We start from the raw sequence: 26,122 nt of genomic DNA, 5'->3' as shown, positions 1-26,122 counted from the left end.
TGAAGGTCATCGGGAATATCCATTGAGGTCCCTTTCCAACTTCAGACTCTCCTTGTGGAATGCATTTAGGTGTCCATCCTCCATTGATCCTGATCGGTGTAGTCCTAGTTTGAAGTCACTGATCTGAACACGCCGCTTGCATCCTTTTACAATTGATTTGTATCCTCTCCCTCCTGCCCAGTGAGCCCGGAGCGTCGCTCCGGGCTCATCATGTCTACTGGAGGCCAATCACATAGATCCCGGAAGAACATTAACAATGTCAAAGCAAGCAGGACACACACGTAGAACACCATGCCAGGTGTGAGTGGGACGGACGGACGGACGGAGGGACACACACAAACCCTAGCGATGCTCAAAAATCATCCAGCTCATGTCAAAACCACACACACCACTGAGACATAAAAGGCCAAACACTCATGCAGGGTAAAACCTCATGCCAAATAACATTCCATCATCCACCCCAGCTCTCCTGCCAGGACACCCAGAACAGAACAATCATTGTTTCCAGAGACGTAAATTATGTACAACATTCTTCAGTGGCGTCCCACATTGGTGATGGATTATGCTTGGTGTCTCCAAAATGTGTCCCAGGTTGATTCAACGTCTCTGAAGTCATGTCTTTGTAGTCCAGTGGTTTCCTGAATGAGGGGCCGTCACAGATGCAAACAGTGCAGCTTTAGTCAGCCTGAGGACAGGAAGGAGGTCATCTGTTCAGAAGACCACCCAGTGGAGGGGGGTGGCTCTTGAGGAGCAGGATCCTTCTTGGAATGGTCCCAAATAAGCTCTTCTTGGAAATAAAACTGTTCCTGAGGAGTCACGATGCCTGGAGGGGACTGTTGAATGTGTTCCATGGTTCTCTGTGTCAGACTGAAGTTGTGTTTTAGTCGTTGAGATGAGAAGCCCCCTCATCTCCCTCTGGTGTTTCTCCTTCTGAATCCCTGTCTCCATCTTAAAAGAACATTCTAGTCAATGTAAATGACGTCACAACGGTTTCTCAAACACTCGCTTTCCCCTGAGGGGGCCTGACTACAGACCTGTAGACTTCAGACAGCTCTGTATCCCAGAGTGCACCTCTGCTCACTCAGACCACACCCTCATCAGTAAAGCAACACTCGTGTGATGAAGATGAGAAGCTCAGGAGAGTAGCTGGAAAGAAGACTGAAGACATCAGAACCCAACCAATTACTCCAGCTTACAACAATAACTTAGAACCTGTAACCATTTTAACAAACCATTAAAACCAACATAAACCAAACGCCTAGGTAACCCATGAACCCATAAATCATCCTTACTACTCAGATCAACCTTCAGCTAACGGGTTAACTCACCAGGAAGCCAAAATACATCAATGTGCCCAAGAGTAATGAGAAACTAATGACTTACATGTCGCAGTTCATCTTCATGGTTAAGTTGGGATACTCACAGAACTGCAGTTAAATATCCATGATAGACCTTTGAAGGAAGGAACTGTTTACTCAGTATTGTCCCCAAACTTGGGCACTGTCCAACAGTTCAACATCTACCATCTCCATTAAATCAGATAAATGAATGACAATATGAATTCAGGGCTTTTGGGATAATCCAACATTTAAATAATGATTAAGATAATTAACTAATCCAGCTGTTTAATATAAGTTAAACAAATTATTTGACTGTCATTAGTCAAGAGTGATTTTCCTTTTACTTTAACAAGTTTGAATGTATAGTCTCTAAAATGTTACATTCAGGTAGAATCATTATTTAAATTTGAAATGAGTTAAACCACCACAATCCCCAATTTCCTTCACACATTATCAGTGATTTATATTCAACATACAAGTCAACACAGTTGTGCTTTGCTACACATTTCTACTCACATCAGGTCCAGATGAGATGCTCCTCTTTACTTCAAAAAGTCTTTAACCTGTGAAACAAATACGTCACAACAGAGCTCAACAGAACATTACACACAAGTTATGGTTCTGGGAACACAACAACATACCGCGTTTGGGAGACGCTACACTGCCAAACAGTGGAGGACACCAACGTACTGTCCGGTTCCCTCTTAAGTGAAACGCACCAGATGCAACCAATTAACGAATTAAGAAAACCACTGGCGCAAGCTGCGGCAGGTGAGCTAATTAGTAAAACTCAACGCAGGTTCGGCGCCCTCTGGTCACCTTGGTAACAGTGAGAGTCTATTTCAGCTCTGTGTTTGATCTTAAATGACCTCCCTCATTTTAATTAAAGGGATTAGTCTGATTTGACTGATTTAGATTCATACTTCAAAACGAAGAAAGTCTTCATTCAATTCACCTTACTGTGTGTGTGTGTGTGTGTGTGTGTGTGTGTGTGTGTGTGTTACTACTGTTTGATGTCAAGTTGGTGAAAAGGAAGTCACGTGTGATCTTGCGTCCGTGAGTGTAGTGAGCGGACGTGGACAGCAGAGGGCGATGTTTCCACACGAGAACATCTGCTCTGCGCGCTCTGCGAGATATCGTCTCCATTGCAACCGTAACTTGGCAGCATCCTGAACGGCCCTTTGAGGAGTGAGAAGGAAGCTTTCATCAAAGAGACCGGAGAGACTCATTCACTGGTTACACTGGAGTCATCGCCCACCACCACACACGTTAACACACACACACACACACACACACACACACACACACACACACACACACACACACACACACACACACACACACACGCACACACACAGTTCTGGGAAGTCTAATTCAGTCACTGTGGTGAAAGGATGAATTAGGTTGTACAAACGTACCTTGAAGGAACCTTTCATTATGTGTTCATTTAGTGGGGTTGGGTTGGTGTTGGGTCTTTCTCTTTACGCCTGCTTGTTGTGGTGTGTGTTGAGCACCAAAGGCTCTTCAACCATTCAAACACCTCCTCCACACACATACACACACCGAACACACACACACACACACACACACCGGACACACAGGAGACGGCGGGGGGGACAGGGTAGGAGAAAGAGAGACAGAGAGCGCGTCCACAGAGACACTGAGGCACCCCCCCAACCAACCAAAACCCAGGGAGGAAAACATTTGTTGTTTCATTTATAAGTTCTGATTAATATATTATTATTATTATTATTATTAAGACACTTACGGAAGAATTATTTACTATTAAAACGAGAAATCATCGACTGAACACACGAGAACATTCAGAGGGATCCACTGAGTTGTTTATTGCAATTATGCTTCATTAACAAATACAACAGAAAAATAGTCCCTTACATGTACACAATAAACAGGAGGACTAAAACAATAGAAGCAGCAGACTTTACAGATCATCAACAGGTGTGCACATATCTTTAATAACTGAACATGTTTTGCGGCCGTTTGGTTCCCATCAGAGCACAAAAAATCAAGATTCGGTTTAAAGTAATTTACAACATGCAACATTATCCCATATACCTCTTGGTTATTATTAATAAAACATAAAATCTGCTTTAAATCAGGTCGTGAATCAGGATTACGACAAAAATGATGATATAAGAGCCCTTAAGACCAAAACTGGTGAAGTCTGAAAATATACAAACATTCACCATCAATAGGTATTTTATATACATTTAAAAAAATAAATGTGCTTATCTAACTATGGAGGTTCTTACAAGTCTTTTCATGGTTTACCATACTATACTTTCCAGAAGAGAGAGAGAGAGAGGGGGGGAAAGAAAAAGAGAGAGAGAGACTATAACTGCCACAGAGACACTAAGTCATCAGTCCTCTCAGTGTGTGTGTGTGTGTGTGTGTGTGTGTGTGTGTGTGTGTGTGTGTGTGTGTGTGTGTGTGTGTGTGTGTGTGTGTGTGTGTGTGTGTGAGTGTGTATGTTGTGGCAACCCGGCCCCGAAACACCTGCGAGGGAGGGCGATCAGACGCAGGTGAGCGATATATAAAGGGAAGCGGAGACTGGCTAATGAGACGTGTGGGTCCAGTGTAGGGCCGAGGACCGGACCGAGATACAGGGCACGACGAAACCGGGTTACCACCATGTGTGTGTTTGTATGTGTGTGTGTGTGTGTGTTTGTATGTGTGTGTGTGTGTGTGTGTGTTTGTGTGCGGTCCTCCTCCCCCGCGCCCGTTTTTTTCTTTTCTACAACCGACACAGAGACGCTGAGGCCCCCCGCCCCCATACCCTAAACCCCGGGAGGAGGTCCTCCTGGGTGAAGGAGGACCAGAAGGTGTGGAGGAGTGTCAGTGTGTCTGAGGACCCTCCTCCACCTGGGGACACTCTGTAGAAGGACAGAGAGCCAGCAGGCCGGTCCAGATACACTCCTACTCTGGTGGAGCCAGCGGGGGGGAGAGGGATGGCTGTTCTCCTACCGTTGTACCAGGCAGAGTAACGATAATCAGAACAATCTAGACCCCAGGACTTGTTGTTCCCTCCAAGCCTGCTGTCACCACCCCCTCCTCTCCTTGTGATTCCTCTGTATGTCACTCCTATACCAACATCTCCTTTCCTCTCTACCTCCCAGTAACAGCGGCCAGTCAGAGCCTCTCTACCCAACACCTGGGACCAGGTGTCAAATCTCTCTGGGTGATCCGGATACGACTGGTCCTCTCCAGCCCGCGTCACCTTCCTGTTGTCCTCAGACAGAGAGAGGTATCTGTAGGCCGTGTTGGGGTCCAGTGTGAGTTCACAGGCATCTGAGGGAGAACCAGACATGATGAGCAGCTGAACCGTTCTTCCTCCTCATCATCATCATCATCATCATCATCATCATCACTGGTACTGTTCTCCTGCGCTCTTCTTCTCTTTATTCTCTTTCAGACTCCTTTTGTGGTCACTCTCTCTTCTTCAAACATTAACATAGAAATACAAAAAAAATATCATATGATAGGTACTTAATTGGAATCATGTGCTGTATATTTTCTAAGCAATAGTACACATTGTGTTTAAGATAATTAAAGTTAAAGTTGATTGGAAATCCCATGTGTGTGTGAGTGGCTGTCCTAATCAAAACATTGAAACAAGGACAAATGTATAAAGTGCATTTACTCCCTCAGTATTTACTGTACACTAACATATCATACATCAAAATGTCCGGTATGATGAGCTTATTACACCCATGAAATATCTAAATGACATTTGTAATATCTTCCAAGATATTCCACTTTTGGATTTCCCAATACACATACATGTCACTCAACCTCCAAAGGGACACCTGTGTAAAGAACAGACTGAAGGAGCTGAGCTCACATACAGGCTGGAGATGGACTGATGAACCATAGAACTGGTTAATTTATTATAGATATGTACTCAGACATACACCTGCTTACCTACACATACATATACACATCACTGGCGGCACTTGGCTAGGATTCATATCTATATCATCATACACACACAGACAGGCTGGAGATGGACTGATGAACCATATAACTGGTTCATACATCAGACATGTATTTATTCATATGTGTACATAAGTACACATACATATGCATACATAGTATAAATACACACTATATATATACAGTATAGTTTATATCTGTGTGTGTCTGTGTGTGTTTGTGTGTCTGACTGTGTGTGTGTTTGTATATGTGTGTGTTTGTGTGTATGTGTGTCTGTGTGTGTGTGTGTGTGTGTGTGCGTGCGTGCATGTGTGTGACTGTGTCGGCGTGTGTTTGTGTGTGTGTATATATTATGTTATGTATGGGTGTATGTGTCTGACTGTGCATGTCTGTGTGTGTGTGTGTGTGTGTGTGTGTGTGTGTGTGTGTGTTTGACTTGATCTATACATGAAGTCCCTCAATCTTAATTGGCTTAACTCCATGACCAACATTCTGTTTGGCCTAACATTCAATGTTAGGCTTACAGCCCATGTAAATAGTTGTGAAATAAAGTTCTTGTTGTTCTTTTAATAGTTTGTTACTCTGACCATTCTGTTTTGTTTTGTGGAAAGGATGTTAGTGAATGATTCAGAGCATGATGCATTTTAAATGGCATCACTTTTGGTCTTGTGTCTTCATTTTTCTTAAAACAATTGTAGCTGAAAATAAACATTGCAAAATCACGACCAATAGCATCAGTCATTGCGGGCAAAAATATGCCCAATGATAGGCCCAGATTTTTTTATTTAGTTTTACAAATCAAGAGTAGGCCTGATTTGACCAATTGGCTTTGCATCCTTTCCTTCTGCCCTTGTAGTCCAAGACATGCTGCCCACCAGTCCAAGTACAATGCTGCCACTGGTGGATTTGTATCCATTTTATTGACATAATTATCCCTCCCTGCTATTTTTTAGTTCACCAAAACACCCTGAAACAACTTGAGTCTCACATTCTTATGCCACCATACACCACTAACAGTGCAAGCAGGCCAATGGCAACCAAGCGCGCAGTCCTTCCTCCCTCACTTTAAAAACCACCACCGCCACTGGTACACATACGTAAACATACGTATAAATATGTACACATACCTAAACATACATACACATACATAAACAAACATACTAATATACACACACTTGTTGATTAAGTCTGAGTTATAGTTTGTTTTGTTTTTGAGAACGAGTCTGTGGTTTGAGGCTAGGTTCCATTAGACAACATACATGGCTGGTTGTCTGCTTCCGGTAGAAACCAAACGTCAATGGACTTAAAAAACACCTCTTTCACGTCATGACATCCACAAAAACTAGGGAACGGTTCACAGAATTCGTTGTTCGGTTCATATCACGGTTTTGGGTTCGCTACGTTTTGGGTAAAGCAGGGAATGACACAAGTGACTATAAAAAAAGTACACATATAAACATATAGTGACACACACACATATATATACACACATACATGTATAAATAAATAAATATATATATATATATATATATATATATATATATATATATATATATATATATATATATGTATATACTATGGCATCCCGCCCCTCAAACCTCGGCCCGGGCGGGTCCGAGGATCAGTGGTGGACGGGGTATACCGCCGCCACCCACCAACCGGCGACAGAGAGCACCACGTCTCTCCCCCCAATCAGCGAGATGGGGGACACCTGGCCGAAGGGAGGAGAAAGCCCCGGAGCCATCTTAAAAGGGACCACAGAACGGGAGACGGCAGAAGAGCGACACGCGGGGATTACTCGACACGCCAGTGGATTAGAGGCTCGAGGAGACCCTAGATCGAGTACTTGTGTTCTGACTCTTGTTGGATAAACGCCGTGTGTGGCTTCACCCCTGACTCCACCGTGAACTCTGTCCTTGACCCCGAGACATCGGGGAGCGGGTACCACAATATATATATGTGTGTGTATATATGTGTGTGTGTGTGTGTGTGTGTGCATATATATATATATATACACACACACACCTCAACAACAATATTATGAATACATCAACAACAATGCTATGAATATATCAACAGTGTTATGAATACATCATCAACAAACATCTCTCCTTGGATGCAGGACTTACCAAAGACAAACAGCTCAGCGCTGTGATTGGCCGTGCCAGCGCTGTTGCTCGCCATGCAGCAGACCGTGTTCACGCCATACCCCACCCCTCTGATGAAGAGGAAGCCCCTCTCCACCCAGGCCTCTGATTGGTCGTCTGTGCCGTCCCTCTCCAGGGGCCTGCCGTTGTGGAGCCACTCTACTGTGGGCTCCGGCGTGCCGCCGGCGTGGCAGGTATAGCGGGCCGTTTGGCCCACGGGCAACACGTGGGTAGAGGAGTGGAACTCTGTGATGCTGGGGGCCTCCTCCTCCGTGGGCATCACTGAACCTGAAGAAAGCAGGAGAGGAGTGAACGTTTACAACACGGATCTAGAGATGCAGCGTCAGACACTCCCTTCACTCTGTCCTAACACCTGTCCACTAGAGGGCGACCCAGGGGATTCACCCCCAGTATTCTCGCCTGCCTCTTCATACATGATTGAATATCACAGCAGTGTCTACAAAGATCTCCCTGGGAGGGGAAGTCACTCCAGCGCACAGATTAACGAGGCGGGGGCGGAGCTTGCAGAGAAGAACGCAAAAAAACAGTTCAGCAGCTCAAATAGAAACTAGTGCAAGTGAACCCAGAAAGGGTTGACCCTTGTGACCTGACCTCAATAGACCACAATAGAAACCTGACCTTGGTAGACCACAATATAAACCTGACCTGAGTAGACCCCAATAGAAACATGACCTCAGTAGACCACAATAGAAACCTTACCTTAGTAGACCTAAACACATCCAACAACCTTTCAACTCTTAAAGAGTGTATTTACTGTATCTACGGCAGAGAGAACAGAAAGGAGGAACGGTTCTCCACTCATGAACGCAAACAAAGTCTGCGGACCCTCTTTGTTCAGCTCAGCCTCAAGACGATCCAGGTCTACGCTCTTCTCACAGATCCAGTGGTGCAGTCTGTAACACGGTTCTTCAGACCAGCCGTCCTCCCCTGCCACGACACAGTCTCTTGCTCCGCCGTCATCGCGTGGTTTGACGTGTCTCCAACTGAGAACCAAGAGGAAGAGACAGAGGAGGTCACTCTGTCACTCTCAGAGAAGAGATGCTGCTGAATAGAGTCTTCAGCCTTACCTTGAGGTCATGGGGGTACCATCCACCCACTTGAAGGTCCCCTCTGTCTCTCGATCACTCAGTCCAATCCAGGAAGGGCCCATCAATCTGCTGACAAACCTGGAAAGCTGGTTCTAAAGGTAAAAGCATCTGTTGTCATGACCACAAAGTACACACACACACACACACATACACACACACGCACACACACACACCAGACACACACACTCTCTCTCTCTCTCTCTCTCTTACTCACTCACCAGCTCACTCATTCACACAAACAATATGTCTCTCCCGCACGCACGCACGCACGCACACACACCAGTTCTTCTCTGCTGTTGATGACCACTAGGTCTGCCTTCCTCTGCAGACAGTCTTCTCTACTGGCCCTCCAGCCCTTCTTAGAAGTAGAAATAAGGTAGAAACTCTTGTCGTGAAACATCCAGCCCTGAAGTGTCAATTCATCTGTTGAATGTAAAAGAAAATCCTGAACAGACAGAGAACTGCTTATCTTACGGTCTTCGTTACGGACACACAACCCTGACACCTGACCTTAACAGACCACATAGAAGCATGACCTTAATAGACGACAATAGAAACCTGACCTTCAAGGGCGTAGGAACCGGGGGGGACGGAGGGGACGTGTCCCCTCCAATATCGGAGACAGGCGCATTTGTCCCACCTAAAAATTATACCGGATCTGTCAGGTTTCCGATATGTGTCCCCCCCAATGTTAAACTCATTCCTACGCCCCTGCTGACCTTAGTAGACCACAATATGAATCACAAAAGCAGAGGGTGTTTATGAAATTAATGTTAATGACGCGGTTGATTTAATAACTTGGATAAAACCCTCACCGAGTTCACCCAGTAAGTGCTCTCTCCCCTCCCTCCAGGGTGACGGTGAGTCTAGGACAGGACAGAGGAATACAGAAGATAAGAGCTCTAAAACAGAACGACATCGTCTCTAAACATCACAGGACCCACAGCCAACCAAACACAAAGCCCATCCCCCCTGAAAGAAAACATGTTATTTTTATTAATGTTAATACTAATTAAAATAGCAATAACCATAATTATCAATACCGTTGCTATTGCTACAATTATTCATATTAGTAACACAAATTCTAATAACGATCATTATCATTGCTATTATTACAACTAGAGGTTGAGCGCGCGCAGTGCACGCTCAACCTCTGGTTGTAATTTAACCCATAGCTATAATGTGGGAACCCCAGTCGATATTGTATTTAATTTCTGAGCGCATAATATAATAACAATTTGCCTATAATGTTACAACGTATAACATTTTGGTTCACCTATTACGTAATGAAGAAAGCATAATAATTTCCTCCTTACGTTATGAAGCAAGCATATTAATTTTCTACATATAAGCCGTTTTCACACATTTTTGTGAGAAAGCATAACTAACTATGTTGCTCAAGTGTAACATAGTTATCTTGCATTTGAGCCACATAACTATGTGGCTCAAATGTAATACTAATGTAATATTACATTGGAGGAACAAAGTGTAGTCTTGTGGTGGACTCTATAGACATAATTCACCATACTGTGTTATTGACATGTTTTCGTTCTGTGTTATAGGGACGCTGTCTCTTTAAGATCACGTGACTTGTGTGTTGATATGACGATCGGCGTGATGTTTGAATTTAACAGCTTTTTATTTATTACAAAATGAACGCTCTTGCTTGTCGAAGTGAGTAATTGTCTCTTCACTTCTTTTAGCACAATTTCTACAGTCTGTAGACAGAAAGTCTTACCTGGGAGAGTTTGTGGACGGCGACGCCGTTAAAACAGAAGGAAGGGGGGAGGGGGGACATCAATCTCACAAGACATTACGGGATGCGGGATCGATCTTGCCGTTGTCTTTCGTGTGTATGTGTGTGTTGTTACGTTACGTAACAAAATACGTAACTTACGTATTTTAAGCACATAAGCTGCCCCCACATAGCCACAAGGAAGCAGGATCGAACACACAAGCTGCATTACCTCCACATAGCCACAAGGGGAGCAGGACCAACATATAAGCTGCAATAACTACTCCAGCCACAGATGGCAGCACCTTTAGACAGGCGAGGAAGCTGTAGCCAATACGTTACATAGGCCACGCCCACTTCACATAGGCCACGCCTACTTGATACAAACGGGGAGCGGGAGTCAGATGAGGTCAGAGACGTATGGTAGACCTGTTGAGAGCCCCGGGGAAAGCCCCCCGCGGCTGGAAGATAGCTCTGCGGTATCTCTCTCCACGCGTGTTAAATACAATTCCCCTCCTTTTGCTTCATAGTTACCATACCGAAATACTTTAACAAATAAAGTGAGTTAAAAGCGACCCGGATTGAACTACTTTCTTCAAGAACACGACACTGTACGGTGTGCGTGTATGCGGTGTCCTGCGCTGCCTTTGTCTTGAAACGTCTGCTTCAGCGGGCGCGTGTGTGTTCGTGCGCGTGTGCGTGTTTGCATGTGTGTGTGTGTATGCGGTTTGTATATGCGTGCGTGCGGTGTATGTGTGCATTTGCGCATGCTGTGTGTGAGCTTCAGGCCGCTTGGCGTGCATGTGTGTGCGTGCAGTGTGTGTGTATGCGGTGTTCTGCGCTGCCTTTCTCTTGAAGCGTCTGCGTCAGCGTGCGTGTGTGTGTTTGTGAGGGCAAGATTGGGGACTGTACATTGACGAGTTTTTTCAATTCATTTTTTTAACCGGAAAAATAGGCAATTGAGATTAAAAATATCCTTTTCAAGACTCCTGGCCAAGACACGCAGCACTAGCCAACAGTCATATACAATTTTGAGCAACAAAGTGTGAAGACATTTCGGGAGGCTCAAGGAGTAGAGTAATTTTACATTTTAGCAAGAAAGTGTAGTCTTGTGGTGGACTCTATACACATAATTCCCCATACTAATTAGTGGAAAAGCCGGTTAGCGCGTTGTTTGAATTTAACGGTTTTCCATGATAAAATGAACGACCTGCCGTTGCGTTGTCGACGTGAGAAATTGTCTCTTCAATTACTTTATCTCAATTTCTACAGTCTATACAGAACGTCTTACCTGGGAGAGTATGTCGACCATAGGCGCCGGAACCTGTGAGGCCACGGGGCCAATGGCCACCACTTTTCGTTGAAAAAAAATAAAATTAGAATTTTTTGGCACATTTTTTAGCCTGTATTGATGAACTATTTACTTTCTTAGTAATGTTTTGGCCTAATATTGTTACAAACGAATAGAGCTTCGTCTCCCCGCTACCTTATATTAATTGAGTCTAAGACGTTCTCATCGATTCAGCCAATGAGAGTACTACAGCAGGTATCGCGTTGCCATGGCCCACGGGTAAACAAATGATAAGGCACCACCACACTTATTAACTAACGATCGCTGTAGGCGTCAATATCATGCAAGCACTTTGTTTGCTTTTTCTTTTTTTCTACATCACAATTGCATGCTTTAATAAAGTATTGTTTTTACCTACCATTGCGAGTCTCGTTTGGTTTAGTAGGGAATTCGCACAATGGCGCTGCTGCTGCTTGCTTATGGCTGGTTCATACTACACGATTTCAGCCCAATTTTGCTAACAAAACCATTCTTGGCATTACACCTCTCTACCGCTCTTCCCTTCTGCACCTCTCCCACCTACCCCGCAATCTAAGGTTCAGTGCATTCATCAACCTCTCCATCCCCAAAGTCTGCTCCGTCTTCGGACGCAGTACCTTCCGGTTCGCTGGAGCCTTTGACTGGAACATCCTTCAAAACACCCTTAAACTTTCTGTCGTCACCTCTCTCTGTCTTCAAACAAAATCTGCAACAAATCAAAGGTGACTCCTGCACTTGCTTAATAGGCTTTCTTGTCATGCCCTACTGATTAACTGTTTTTTTGTATTGTATTGTATTATATTGTATTTTTCTAAGTGTAATTTATATAACCTTGTTTACACTTTTAGCACTCCCCTCCCACTTACCCTTAAAGAGCTTCTAGCTCTTTTCAGGCTGCACTTGAAAATAAGAATTTTGGTCTTAATTTACTTGCCTGGGTAAATAAAGGTTTATAATGATGACAATGAAGAAAGTTATTATGATGATTCAGTGTTTAATTTGCGGTGACAACACATTATTTGGATCACAACGGTGCTGCAGCGCGCCGCTTCCTATTGGTGCTAGGGGCGGCAATTGACGCGCGTGAAATGCGCACCGCGGCGTTTTGGCGCCGGTTAGTGGCCGGCTTTAGGATGATGAGGTGTCACGCGCTGTTCGACACATCATGCACGCGCATTTGGCCCCCCCACCACTGAAATCATTCCGGCGCCACTGGTGTCGACGCGGGGCCGTTAAAACAGTCGGAGCTGGGATATCAATATCACAAGACATTACGATGCTCAAGGAGGTGGGTAATATTAAAAAATCAATAATGTTTAGCAAAAATGTGTAGTCTGTAGACATAACGTCTCAGCTGGGAGGGCGTGTCGACGGCGGGGCTGTTATCTCGAACGTGCCGTTGTCTTGCAACGTCTTCGTCCACGCGCGTGTTTTTGCGTTGTGTGTGTGTGTGTGAGAGAGAGCGTTCGTGTTCGATAGCGTGTGTGTGCAGTGTGTGTGTGCGTGCGTGCGGTGTACGTGTGCGTTTGCGCGTGCTGTGTGTGTGTGTGAGCTGCGGGCTGCATGTCACATGCGCGTTAACCAACTTGTCGAGTAAGTCTACGTTTACATGATGACGGTCTGAACAGAAGACGCAAAAGTGGCGTCGCGTCTTCATTTTATTCCGCGTTTAGACGAGCGTTTTCGGGAGGAAATCTGCGTGCATACGGTGACGCTAAAGTGTTAGGGATTCGATTGGGTATGCATGTCAGGCGGCTAGGTGGTGCTGTGAACACCATCACACAACACCGTCATGTCTGAGCGCATGTGTAGAATCTTCCCTCTTTTATCTGCGCCGCGAAAACCAAAACATAATTACAGATCCTTCTCTATTCAGTAATACTATCTGTACATATCCTGTACATTTCGTGGAAAGACTCCTGTAAGTTTATTAGAGCTGCCAGAGCAGCTTGAAGGTCCGACGCATGGAAATAATCCACAAATGGCAACAATCCCTTTCTCCTCCATGCTTTGGTTCTGTCCGGACTGCACAGGCAGGGAACAGTTGGCTGTTACGTTATGTCCCTCAGGGGCCACGCTGTTGAACGCTGATTGGCCGTTACGTTATGTCCCTCAGGGGCCACGCTAGGGGCCACGCTGTTGAACACTGATTGGCTGTTACGTTACGTCCCTCAGTGGCCACGCTGTTGAACGCTGATTGGCTGTTACGTTATGTCCCTCAGGGGCCACGCTGTTGAACGCCGATTGGCTGTTACGTTATGTCCCTCAGGGGCCACGCTGTTGAACGCTGATTGGCTGTTACGTTATGTCCCTCAGGGGCCACGCTGTTGAACGCTGATTGGCTGTTACGTTATGTCCCTCAGGGGCCACGCTGTTGAACGCTGATTGGCTGTCATCGCACGAATGTCGCGGCAAAGTTAATTATTTCAACTCCGGTGAAACTGTCGCATTGCAAATCCTCATGAACGCGCTTGCCGGTGCAGGGCGCTCCAAATCAAATCTTGTAGCAGGTTTTTTCTAGCGAAAAATTCGTCTCTACGTTGACTCTGTATGGAGTCATGTCGCCCCTTCGCGTTTGGTGTGAACGCTCCCTCACTTGTGCGCCAGGCCTGCTGTTATATAGCAGTAAGATGTTTAAAAACATAACGTCTTACCTTGGCGAGTGTTGCTGGGGTGTGTGCGCGTGGTTGTGTGTGAGCGTGTGTGTACTTCCGTGTATGTTTGTGCGCATGTGCATACGTGTGCGGTGTGTGTGTGCAGGGTGTGTGGATGTGGTGTGTATGTGCGTGCTTGCGGTGTATGCATGCGTTTGCGTGTGCTGTGTGTGTGTGAGAGCTGCAGGCTGCTTGGCACGTGCGCACTGACCAACTTAAGTAACGACAGGCCTGCTGTTACATCGAAGTAAGACCAGAGTGTCCGCGTGCGGGTTGCGTGCGCTCCACCTCTAGTTGTTTTTAAACCCATAGCTATAATATGGAAACCCTGGTCGATAATGTAACACATTTCTGAGCGCATAATATCATAACATTTTGCCTATAATGTTACAACAAATAACATATTGGTTCACCTATTACGTAATGAAGCAAGCATAATAATTTTAAGTTTGCCGTATTTGTATATCAGAAGATTCGACCCAGAGGGTTTTTCACGCTTGATGCTTTATATGCGGACATCGATGTCATTCAGACATCAGTAGAATCAAGGGGGGTGGGCTTGCAAGGGGCGGGATATGACGTACGGTCTAAGTTCGCAAGAGGTGGGATAAGTGCGGCCGCTGACACTGTATTTTGTTTTGGTTTGACCGCAGACAGCACAGAGGCAGAACGGGCAGAACTCATCGCCATCATCTTAGATGATACTGCAACAATGCATCATATATTCCGTTGCATTCACGTAGCATCGATCTATGAAAGATTGGAGCATGAGTTAGAGACAAATTGAAGAAAAGACGAAGAAGAAAGGCGTCGCGAACGACTGTGTTACCGGAGTAGGAGAGCGTATTTTATTGCTTAAAGGTCCCATGGCATGAAAATCGCACTTTATGAGGTTTTCTAACATTAATATGAGTTCCCCTAGCCTGCCTATCGTCTCCCAGTGGCTAAAACTTGCGGTCTGTATAAAACGAGCACTAGGTATCCTGCTCGCCTTGGAAAAAATGGAAGCTCATGCGTGCTGATTTGGAATGTGGCCCCATATGTCGTCATAAGGGGCCAAGTTACCTCCCCTTTCTCTGCCTTGGCAGAGGGCAGTGGGCAGGGCACGGTTCAGTCTACTTAAGATTGACGTGGAAGTAGAAGGACCAGAGACGTCGGAGAACCCGACGCGGTCGTTTGTGATTCATAATATCGTCTGGAGGCGCACACAGCTTTTAGCCATGATAATATGTATTATATGATATAGATTTCTGTGTATTATATGATATTATTTAGATATAGAGCTCCAGGACTGTAACGCAAGTGTTGTACCTTGTTATTTGGATAACCCTTCTGCTGTTGGTGTTATGGCGCATAACACGTCGGACTCTCGTCTCTGGTATTTCCACAACGAGTATCGTAGTGGGGGTTATCTCAGCCATGGATGAGAAGGAATTGGGGGGAAGGAACTTTGGCTTTGACCCCCTGAAGTAAATGAACCACAACATGGAGGAGAAAGGGATTGTTGCCCGCGAATGTCTCCCGCTTGAGCCCCGCTTCCCGCTGCCGAGGGACCACCGCCTCGGCGCTGCAGGAGGCGGTGGTGCCTAAGCGCTGACCGCTGCCGAGGAGGCGGTCCCTCGGCAGCGAGGCTCCGGCGGGAGACAACCGCGGTCGACAATCCCTTTCTCCTCCAAGTCGTGGTTCAGTCTACTTCAGATTGATGTGGACGTGGAAGAACCAGAGACGTCGGAGAACCCGACGCAGTCGTTTGAGATTCATAATATCTTCTGGAGGCTCACACAGCTCTTGGCCCTGATAATATATATTATATGATTTAGATATCTATGTACAATGTGATATTATTTATATATAGAGCTCCAAGACTCCCGCCGGAGCACCCGGAGTGTTCTAGAATATTTACAGAACACGGCCAAAGGCTATGTGCGCCTCGCCATTGCGATACATCCACTGTAAACAGAGCGCATGGTACCGTTGCCGCAAGCTGCTCAGGGCCACACCCCCACCCTCCTCCTTGACCCGCCTCTCTCCTCCTCATTTGCATTAAAGCTATTGACACAGAAATGGCATATTTGGGGAAAGCTCAATGTGCAACTGGCTCGTAGTGGCTGTAATTCTGCACCACGGCTGAATTTCTGGAACGTCTTCAAATACTGTGGGTGGGCCCACTAATATCTATATTAAAGCATACATGAAGTAGCATGCCATGGGACCTTTAATATCCCATAGCACAAACTCTGGGACAAATGCAGTTGATTTCTTGTTTAAACAGGGTGAGAAAACAGGGAGTGGAAGGACGGGACCATATAATGTTCAGCTAACTGTTGGGTTACAGGGCTAATTGTTTAATGGAAAGTGTAGTATACTATGCATGCAAATCAATCATTCAATAGCTTTTACTGTTATTCAGGGCTGAAAGTGCATTGATACTTAAAAAATGCACGGCAATTACTATTGGTTAGTTGAAAATAATAATAACAAACAGCTGAAAATTGTGTTCAGCTGAAAATTGTGTTCCTATTGCACTCCTACCATCCCTCTCCAGGGATGGTAGGAGTGCAATAGGAGCCAGAATAATGTGCAGACGTAAGGGTAGCATAACAACTGCTATCTGAGAGATATCCTCTATCCATCGCTATCTCTTGTCTTCATATTGCAACACTTAAAAGCTGTTGCTTTAGTTCTTTTTTTTTGCGTTAGATATTGTTTCATATGTATTTAAAGGATTCTTGCACTTTTGGTGAACATCTTCATCGTTGAAGGCACCGACTGTAAGTTGAATCAAAGCTATCACTGATCCACTTTACACGAGAGAGAGGGAGGGAGAGAGAACTATAGATACAGACTCAGCGAACACAGCCTGGCCATCGAGAAGGGACGCCACAGACAGACCTGGCTCCCAAGGGGGGGGGGGGGGGCAAGATTGCAGATTGTACATTGGCTACCTGACGTGGGGGATGTTTTTTTTTGTTAACAGAAGAATGCGTCATTGAGATTAAACATCTCTTCAAGTGATCTGGCCAAGACAGGCAGCAGTAGCCTACAGTCACACATAGCCTACACATGAAACATAAGAAAAATAAAACAACTAAAACAGTCGGCAGGGGGGAGGGGGGATTTCTAGATCGCAAGACATTTCGGGAGGCTCAGGAGGTGGATAATGCTTAAAGAAAAATAACGTTTTGCAAAAAAGTGTCTATGATAGACATAAGGCTCAGGTGGGAGAGTGTGTCGACGGCGGGGCGGTTATCTCAATCTTGCCGTTGTCTTGAAACATCTGCATCCGCGTGTGTGCAGTGTGTGTATGCACGTGCATGCGTGTGCGTGCGTGTGTGCATGTGTGTGTGGTGTGTGTGTATGCGGTGTCCTGCGCTGCCCTTGTCTTGAAACGTCTGCATCAGCACGCCCGTGTGTGCAGTGTGTGTGCGTGTTGCGTGTGTGTTCGTGCACGTGTGTGTGGATTGTGTGTGTGTGTGTATGCGGTGTTTATGTGTGTGCGTGCGGTGTATGTGCGCTCACCCTATTATTATCACTAAATCTAACAAAAACAATATTTAATATTATCATTGCTGTTATTACAGTCATTAATATGATTATACTGTATTGTAATTCTATTCAGGATGATATGATTTAGACTCACTGAAGCGCAGGGAGATGAGGAGAATACTCAGCAGTCCGATGCTCACAATGACAGTGATGTGAAACCATAGAGCTGTTCAGGAGTAGAACACACACACGCACGCACGCACGCACGCACACACACACACACACACACACACACACTTTGGCTAAAAAAGTTTTCTACACATCTACACATCTTAAATGTATTTGGAGGAAAACATACTTTTTTGGATCTTTGTTTTGGACTGGATTATTTATTTTAAGTTCTCTATAAAGGGGCACCTACCAAATCTTCTCTTCCTGGTCTCCTCCCGGTCCAAAGACGTGTCCTCAGGTTCCTCAGAGAGTCCAGGGTCCAGTTCAGAGATGGTGACCATTGTTGCTCTCTGACGTCTTCCACGGCTTCTGAACTTACCCTTCTTCTTTCCATCAGCTGAAAAAAACAACGTCACTTGTGATCATTCTGACCAATTATCAGCTTGCAATCTGATACCAGTGTAAGGAAATGTTTTTCTTCTACTACACACAGACTCACAGACTCACTCAAGCACACACACACGGACACACAGAGTAATGTGCACACAGATATATTCATACTGCGTGGCTGTCATTCACAGTCCAGACTCCCTACGGTCTGCAGAATCCCTCCCCGTCTTGAAGAAACACCTGAAGACCTCTACTGAGAACACCTCAGTAAGTGATGACTGGTACTGTGGCTCTCGTGTTTAGAACACACTTAAGCAGAGCAAGTGCTGGTCTCTAGCATACATGTTATTATTCCCTCATTATTGACATATACGCACACATAGTTTACAGTAATACACACAGAAATACATATGTATACACACAGTAATCGAGGGGGGACAACATGTGGCCTGCGTGTCACCAGGGTCTTTCACATCGGCCCACGCAGAAAATATGAGGACATGTATTGTGGGATAATTTAAGATATGTTCATATTAATGTTAGTTAAAGTTAAATGAGCAGCCATTATTAAAACACAAAATTGTTGATTAAATAAACCATTGTTACTCTAATGTCACGTTGCACTACCATTAATAATGAGTAATGAAAAAACTAAAGTTGTGTTCTGCTCCCTAAAGTTACTCTTCACTCTGTTCCGCGTATATAAAGAACATATATCATAAAACACACAACTACTTTAGATGCCTATCAATAGTCTGTAACTCATGGGCGTAATCACAAGTCAAGTAAGGCTAATGTGAGCTTTTTGTCTCGAACACACACGTCGTTATTTAGGAGAATAGATCTGTCTATACGGTCGCTGGTTCATCAGGTCGGCCCATTTGGCTAAAAACGTTTTCTAAAAGTACATTTTAAATGTATGCAGATGCAAACCGTTTAACTGGATTATCTATTTTAAATCCTCTCAAAAGGGCACCTACCAAATCTTCTCTTCCTGCGCTTCCTCCGGTCCAAAGACGTGTCCTCATGTTCCTCAGAGATTCCAGGGTCCGGTTCAGAGATGGTGACCATGGTTCCTCCCTGACAGCTTCCAATACGTCTGCTCTCAGGAGTCAGCTCTGCTATATCAGCTGGAAAAACCACCTGACATGTTTTAATTCTGACCAGTCATCAGCCTGCAATCTAATATCATCAGTGTCAGGAAGTGACAGTTTTTTTCTTCTACTCTTATCAGATGTCTTCAGTTGACACACAGACTCACGGACGCATGCAAACACAAACACACAAACACAAGATTATTTTTTATTGAATATAAAGACACAACATACATAGGTATAATATAGCAGATAGCGTAGTGGACATGTCTAGGAGTCCACTACAGATTTGTATTCATATTTTAATACAACTTAACTCACCACATTATGGGAACAGCAGAATTTCTGAGTTTCGCTGACGTTGTGTATGTGTGAGTGAGTGAGTGAGTGAGTGAGTGAGTGAGAGAGAGAGAGAGAGAGAGATATTGTGTGTGTGTGTGTGTGTGAGAGTGAGTGAGTGAGTGAGTGAGTGAGTGAGTGAGTGAGTGAGTGAGTGAGTGAGTGAGTAGGTGAGTAGGTGAGTGAGTGAGTGAGTAAGTAGGTGAGTGAGTGAGTAGGTGAGTGTGAGAGAGAGAGACATTGTGTGAGTGAGTGAGTTTGTGAATGGGTGGGTGAGTGAGTGAGTGAGCGAGCGAGAGAGAAAAAGAGTGGAAAGAGTAAATTGGCATGCTATTTGTCCCTTAACAGAGACTACACCGTGGCAGAATACCTGACCACCGTGACCAGACACAGACTCAGCGAACACAGCCTGGCCATCGAGAAGGGACGCGACAGACAGACCTGGCTCCCAAGAGAAGACAGACTGTGCTCCCACTGCACACACAACCAACTAGAGACAGAACTGCACTTCCTGACTTCCTGCCAGTCATACGAAGACATCAGGAATACACACTTCCCACGGATTACAAAGGCAAGCAAGGACTTCAAAGACACTCCAGATGCTCACAAACTGCCATACCTGTTGGGAGAAATACAACACCGTACGAACGCAGCAGCAAGACTCATCACCTGTTGTGATGAGAGAAGGACCTCAAACTCCCCATAGACTCATCCCCCTGGACTCACTCTGCACACAATAATTGCACTAATCCTCCGTAATGTAAATACTGTGTATTTAGAGTGTATCTTTAATTTATCTGTTTATATGAGATATTGTAATTTTATTAATTTTTATAATATCACACATTTTACTTTTTAAAGTACTTTTATAGCATAAGATTTGATATGTATAGATATTTTGTATTTAACGGTTTATACTTATTATATTATTATAATGTACACCTTACCTTTTTACTTTTTATTTTATAACGCTGTTTATTATATTGTTCACCTGCTTTGGCAATGCAAATGTATATTTCTCATGCCAATAAAGCTTTTTTGAATTGAATTGAATTGAGAAAGAGAGAGAGAGAGAGACAATGTGTGAGTGAGTGAGTGAGTGAGTGAGTGAGTGAGTGAGTGAGTGAGTGTGAGAGAGAGACTGTGTGTGTGGTCTAATACCACCTACTTGATGTTAACACTGATTGCGTATCATTTCTGTGAAGCCTATCTCTTCAGCTCACGGGGAATTAACGCCTACGCAAACTTATTTTTTATGTTGAACCTCAATCATTCACAGTGTGTGTGTGTGTGTGTGTGTGTCCAGGGGCCTAACTGGGGCCCTGGACGTTACTCATTCGTTGAGTAGGGCACACCTGTTGCTCGTTGACCAATCAGTGGTCAGCAGGTTAACGTACGCTCACTCTGATCCACAGTGTCGTCCAATCACAGGGAGAGGGTTGGGCTTACAGAGGGAATATTGCATTGGGAATCGGGAATTGGGAAGTGTGTGTAGTGTGTGTGAGAAAGAGTGCGTGTGAGCGTGTTTGTGTGTGTGCGATGAGAGTGTTAGTGAGTGAGTGAGTGAGTGAGTGAGAGGATTTAAAGTTATTGCTCAGAGGTGGTGTGATTGAGAGGAGGGATAAGGCTGTTTTAGTGATGTGGTTGACATTGTGTGAATTATTGCAACTGTTAGTTCGTCTGAATTCTGCATTCTCCGTCCGCCAACAACATGAAACATTATTACTATTGTAAAATGACAAATTTTTACCGGGAAAAGTGACTTTAGTGCCTGGACGAGTGAAACGTAATTGTACTTATCCCAGGAACAATGCCTCATAAAAAAAGTTTATGTTGACACACACACACACACACACACACACACACACACACAAACACACCTTTGCTGTTCTGCAAGCTGTGATGGACACTGGCAGACCTACACTATTCTCAATTCAATCCATACAAATTTAATCTAAAGTAAAATATTTACAAGCCAGGGCAACATGTTTGTGGTGGCTGTATGGCTCTGTTGGGGGAAACTGGAATAGATCACACCGATCTTCATTTCCTCCCTTGCACCGCTGCGTCTCCAGATACGTAGAGATACACAACGCTACAGCCTGAGTCTTGTTATCTGTGGTCTGTGTGTGTGTGTGTCTGTGTGTGTGTGTGTGTGTGTGTCTGTGTGTTTGTGTGCGTAGTCTGGTGTTTTTTACTATGTCGTCAGAATAATTATTGACTGTATTTCACCATATATTCTCAGCCAGGGCAACATGTCTGTATTTGGTGGGATGGCTCTGTGGGGTAACTCCCCGGCCGTCCGAGCAGCCTTGAAACACCACATCCCCATCAGGTCAAACAGTTTAGAACGCCCTGGACCAGAGATCTGAAGGGCTTCGCAGGCCGCTTCTTAAAGGACGCCCCCTGACCCTAGCCCCCCAAAGGGCAGGGAAACCCCCCCTAATATCAGGGACCCTGGAGAAGGAACCCTGAAGAGGGATCCCTCTCCAGGGATGGTAGGAGTGCAATAGGAGCCAGAATAATGTGCAGACGTAAGGGTAGCATAACAACTGTTATCTGAGAGATATCCTCTATCCATCGCTAGCTCTTGTCTTCATATTGCAACACTTAAAAGCTGTTGCTTTAGTTCTTTTTTTTTGCGTTAGATATTGTTTCATATGTATTTAAAGGATTATTGCACTTTTGGTGAACATCCTCATCGTTGAAGGCACCGACTGTAAGTTGAATCAAAGCTATCACTGATCCACTTTACACGAGAGAGAGGGAGGGAGAGAGAACGATAGACACAGACTCAGCGAACACAGCCTGGCCATCGAGAAGGGACGCGACAGACAGACCTGGCTCCCAAGAGAAGACAGACTGTGCTCCCACTGCACACACAACCAACTAGAGACAGAACTGCACTTCCTGACTTCCTGCCAGTCATACGAAGACATCAGGAATACACACTTCCCACGGATTACAAAGGCAAGCAAGGACTTCAAAGACACTCCAGATGCTCACAAACTGCCATACCTGTTGAGAGAAATACAATACCGTACGAACGCAGCAGCAAGATTCATCACCTGTTGTGATGAGAGAAGGACCTAAAACTCCCCATAGACTCATCCCCCTGGACTCACTCTGCACACAATAATTGCACTAATCCTCCGTAATGTAAATACTGTGTATTTAGAGTGTATCTTTAATTTATCTGTTTATATGATATTGTAATTTTATAAATTTTTATAATATCGCACATTTTACTTTTTAAAGTACTTTTATAGCATAATATTTGATATGTATAGATATTTTGTATTTAACGGTTTATACTTATTATATTATTATAATGTACACCTTACCTTTCTACTTTTTATTTTATAACGCTGTTTATTTTATTGTTCACCTGCTTTGGCAATGCAAATGTATATTTCTCATGCCAATAAAGCTTTTTTGAATTTGAATTTGAATGAGAGAGAAAGAGAGAGAGAGAGAGCGAGAGAGAGAGAGACATAGAGACATAGATAGAGATACATAAATAGAGAAACATAGATATAGAGAGAGGTACATAGAGAGAGAGAGAGAGAGAGAGAGAGAGAGAGAGAGAGAGAGAGAGAGAGAGAGACAGATAGAGATACATAAATAGAGAAATATAGATAGATATAGAGAGAGGTACAGAGAGAGAGAGCGAGAGAGAGAGAGAGAGTTTCAGGATCTCATACAGGAGTTTCTGGCTGCCCATTATGTCGTTCTGTCCTTCATCGATACTGGTAATTCTTCTCTCAGGAGAACCACCAACCTCCAGGAAAGATAAACTCCTCCTCTACCAGAGTGCTGTGGACAAGGCCTCACAGAGTGAGAACGGAGACCTGGACTTGTTCCTCCGCTTCCTCCTGGGCCTCTCTCTGGAGACCAATCAGATTGTCCGACGAGATCTGCGGGCAAAGAGAGAAGTTAGCTCACTGACCAATGAGGGAACAGTGTCTTACATCAAGGAGAAGATAGATGGAGATCTCTCTCCAGAGGGAAGCATCAATCTGTTCCACTGTCTGAATGAGCTGAACAAAAGTTCTCTAGTAAAGGAGATCGAACGGTATCTGACATCAAGAAGTGTCCCCTAAAAATCTCCCTCTCCTGCTCAACTGTCAGCTCTGGCCTTCATCCTACTGACATCAGAAGAGGAGCAGGAAATGTTTGACCTGAAGAAATACTCAGGTCAAACATTCAGAGGAGGATCTTCTGAGGCTGCTGCCAGTGGTCAAAGCCTCCAAAACATCTCTGTAGCTTCACTAGTAACAGGAATTAAAATACACACAACGCGATATACATAAAACTGAAATATAAGGTTAAAATAATATGCAAAAGATCTCTGTAGGTCCATAACATGTGTGTGTGTGTGTGTGTGTGTGCGTGCGTGTGTGTGTCTACAGACCAGAGGCAGCGAGGGGTGAAAAGATGTCCACCCCTCCTCCTCGGTCACTTGGTACGACCCGGCAACACACTTTCTCCCAGAAGTCCCTGGTTTCAGGAACCAGCACTGCGCTCTGATAGGCGACACCTAGAAGGTCAAAGGTCACAAGGTAAAGGTGAGGGAGGGGGAGAAAGGGAGGGAGGGATGGAGGGAGGGAAAGGGTAGGGAGAGAGAGAGAGAGAGAGAGAGAGAGAGAGAGAGAGAGAGAGAGAGAGAGAGAGAGAGAGAGAGAGAGAGAGAGAAAGAGAGACTGAGGGAGAGGAAGGGTTCTCATTAGACTTGAAAACCAACCTGGGGCTGGGGGAGGCTGCACACCTGTTGCTCGTTGACCAATCAGTGGTCAGCAGGTTAACGTACACTCACTCTGATCCACAGTGTCGTCCAATCACAGGGAGAGGGTTGGGCTACAGAGGGAATATTGCATTGGGAATTGGGAAGAGTGTGTGTGTAGTGTGTATGAGAAAGAGTGCGTGTGAGCGTGTTTGTGTGTGTGCAATGAGTATGTGATTGAGGTGGTGTGATTGAGAGGAGGGATAAGGCTGTTTCAGTGATGTGGTTGACATGGTGTGAATTATTGCAACTGTTTGTTCGTCTGAATTCTGCATTCTCCGTCCGCAATCAACATGAAACATTATTACTATTGTAAAATGACGACTTTTTAATCGGAAAAGTGACTTTAGTGCCTGGACGAGTGAAAAGTAAATGTACTTATCCCAGGAACAATGCCTCATAAAAAACGTTTGTTGACACACACACACACACACACACACACACACACACACACACACACACACACACACACACACACACACACCTTTGCTGTTCTGCAAGCTGTGATGGACACTTGCAGACTAACACTATTCTCAATTCAGTCCATACTAATTTTATCTAAAGTAAAATATTTACAAGCCAGGGCAACATGTTTGTGGTGGCTGTATGGCTGTTGGGGGAAACTGGAATAGATCACACCGATATTCATTTCCTCCCTTGCACCGCTGCGTCACCAGATACGTAGATACAGGACGCTACACCCTGAGTCTTGTTATCTCTGGTCTGTGTGTGTGTGTGTGTGTGTGTGTGTGTGTGTGTGCGTGCGTGTGTCTGTGTCTATAATTATTGACTGTATTTCACAATATATTGTCAGCCAGGGCAACATGTCTGTATTTGGTGGGATGGCTCTGTGGGGTAACTCCCCGGCCGTCCGAGCAGCCTTGAAACACCACATCCCCATCAGGTCAAACAGTTTAGAACGCCCTGGACCAGAGATCTGAAGGGCTTCGCAGGTCGCTTCTTAAAGGACGCCCCTGACCCTAGCCCCCCAAAGGGCAGTGAAACCCCCCCTAATATCAGGGACCCTGGAGAATGAACCCTGAAGAGGGATCCCTCTCCAGGGATGGTAGGAGTGCAATAGGAGCCAGAATAATGTGCAGACGTAAGGGTAGCATAACAACTGCTATCTGAGAGATATCCTCTATCCATCGCTAGCTCTTGTCTTTATAGTACAACACTTAAAAGCTGTTGCTTTAGTTATTTCATGATTTTGTTTATATGTACTTAAATGATTATTTAAGTACAGAGAGAGAGAGAGAGAGAGAGAGAGAGAGAGAGAGAGAGAGAGAGAGAGAGAGAGAGAGAGAGAGAGAGAGAGAGAGAGAGAGAGTTTCAGGATCTCATCCAGGAGTTTCTGGCTGCCCTTTATGTCGTTCTGTCCTCCATCGATACTGGTATCAATCTTCTCTCAGGAGAACCACCAACCTCCAGGAAAGATAAACTCCTCCTCTACCAGAGTGCTGTGGACAAGGCCTCACAGAGTGAGAACGGACACCTGGACTTGTTCCTCCGCTTCCTCCTGGGCCTGACTGAAGTCCAGTTCTCCGTGGTTTCCCCGTTTAAGAGACTAAAAATATACAAACCCAACGA

General features: G+C 44.9%; 2 protein-coding genes across 2 annotated transcripts; both read right to left on the bottom strand.

Moving 5' to 3' along the window:
- Nucleotides 1-3,183: 3,183 nt before the first annotated feature.
- LOC307084804 (uncharacterized protein) lies at nt 3,184-8,615 on the bottom strand. Its single transcript, XM_079749307.1, has 4 exons — nt 8,530-8,615; nt 8,288-8,445; nt 7,424-7,729; nt 3,184-4,649 (listed from the first exon to the last, which is right to left on the bottom strand). Exons 1-4 carry the CDS (start codon nt 8,610-8,612, stop codon nt 4,096-4,098), a joined length of 1,101 nt encoding a protein of 366 aa, XP_079605433.1. The 5' UTR covers nt 8,613-8,615; the 3' UTR covers nt 3,184-4,095.
- A 250-nt stretch (nt 8,616-8,865) lies between these two features.
- Nucleotides 8,866-19,394, bottom strand: LOC307084959 (uncharacterized protein). The gene is made up of 6 exons (XM_079749518.1): nt 19,297-19,394; nt 18,177-18,323; nt 17,910-17,981; nt 9,366-9,416; nt 9,114-9,190; nt 8,866-8,973 (listed from the first exon to the last, which is right to left on the bottom strand). Exons 1-6 carry the CDS (start codon nt 19,385-19,387, stop codon nt 8,965-8,967), a joined length of 447 nt encoding a protein of 148 aa, XP_079605644.1. The 5' UTR covers nt 19,388-19,394; the 3' UTR covers nt 8,866-8,964.
- Between the last annotated feature and the right edge of the window lie 6,728 nt (nt 19,395-26,122).

This window comes from Pollachius pollachius (genome assembly GCF_949987615.1).
Source record: "Pollachius pollachius genome assembly, chromosome: 13".
In the NCBI taxonomy this organism is placed as follows: Eukaryota; Metazoa; Chordata; class Actinopteri; order Gadiformes; family Gadidae; genus Pollachius; species Pollachius pollachius.
The sequence above is the reverse complement of the archived record's forward strand: the minus strand, read 5'-3'. Positions and strand labels throughout refer to the sequence as shown.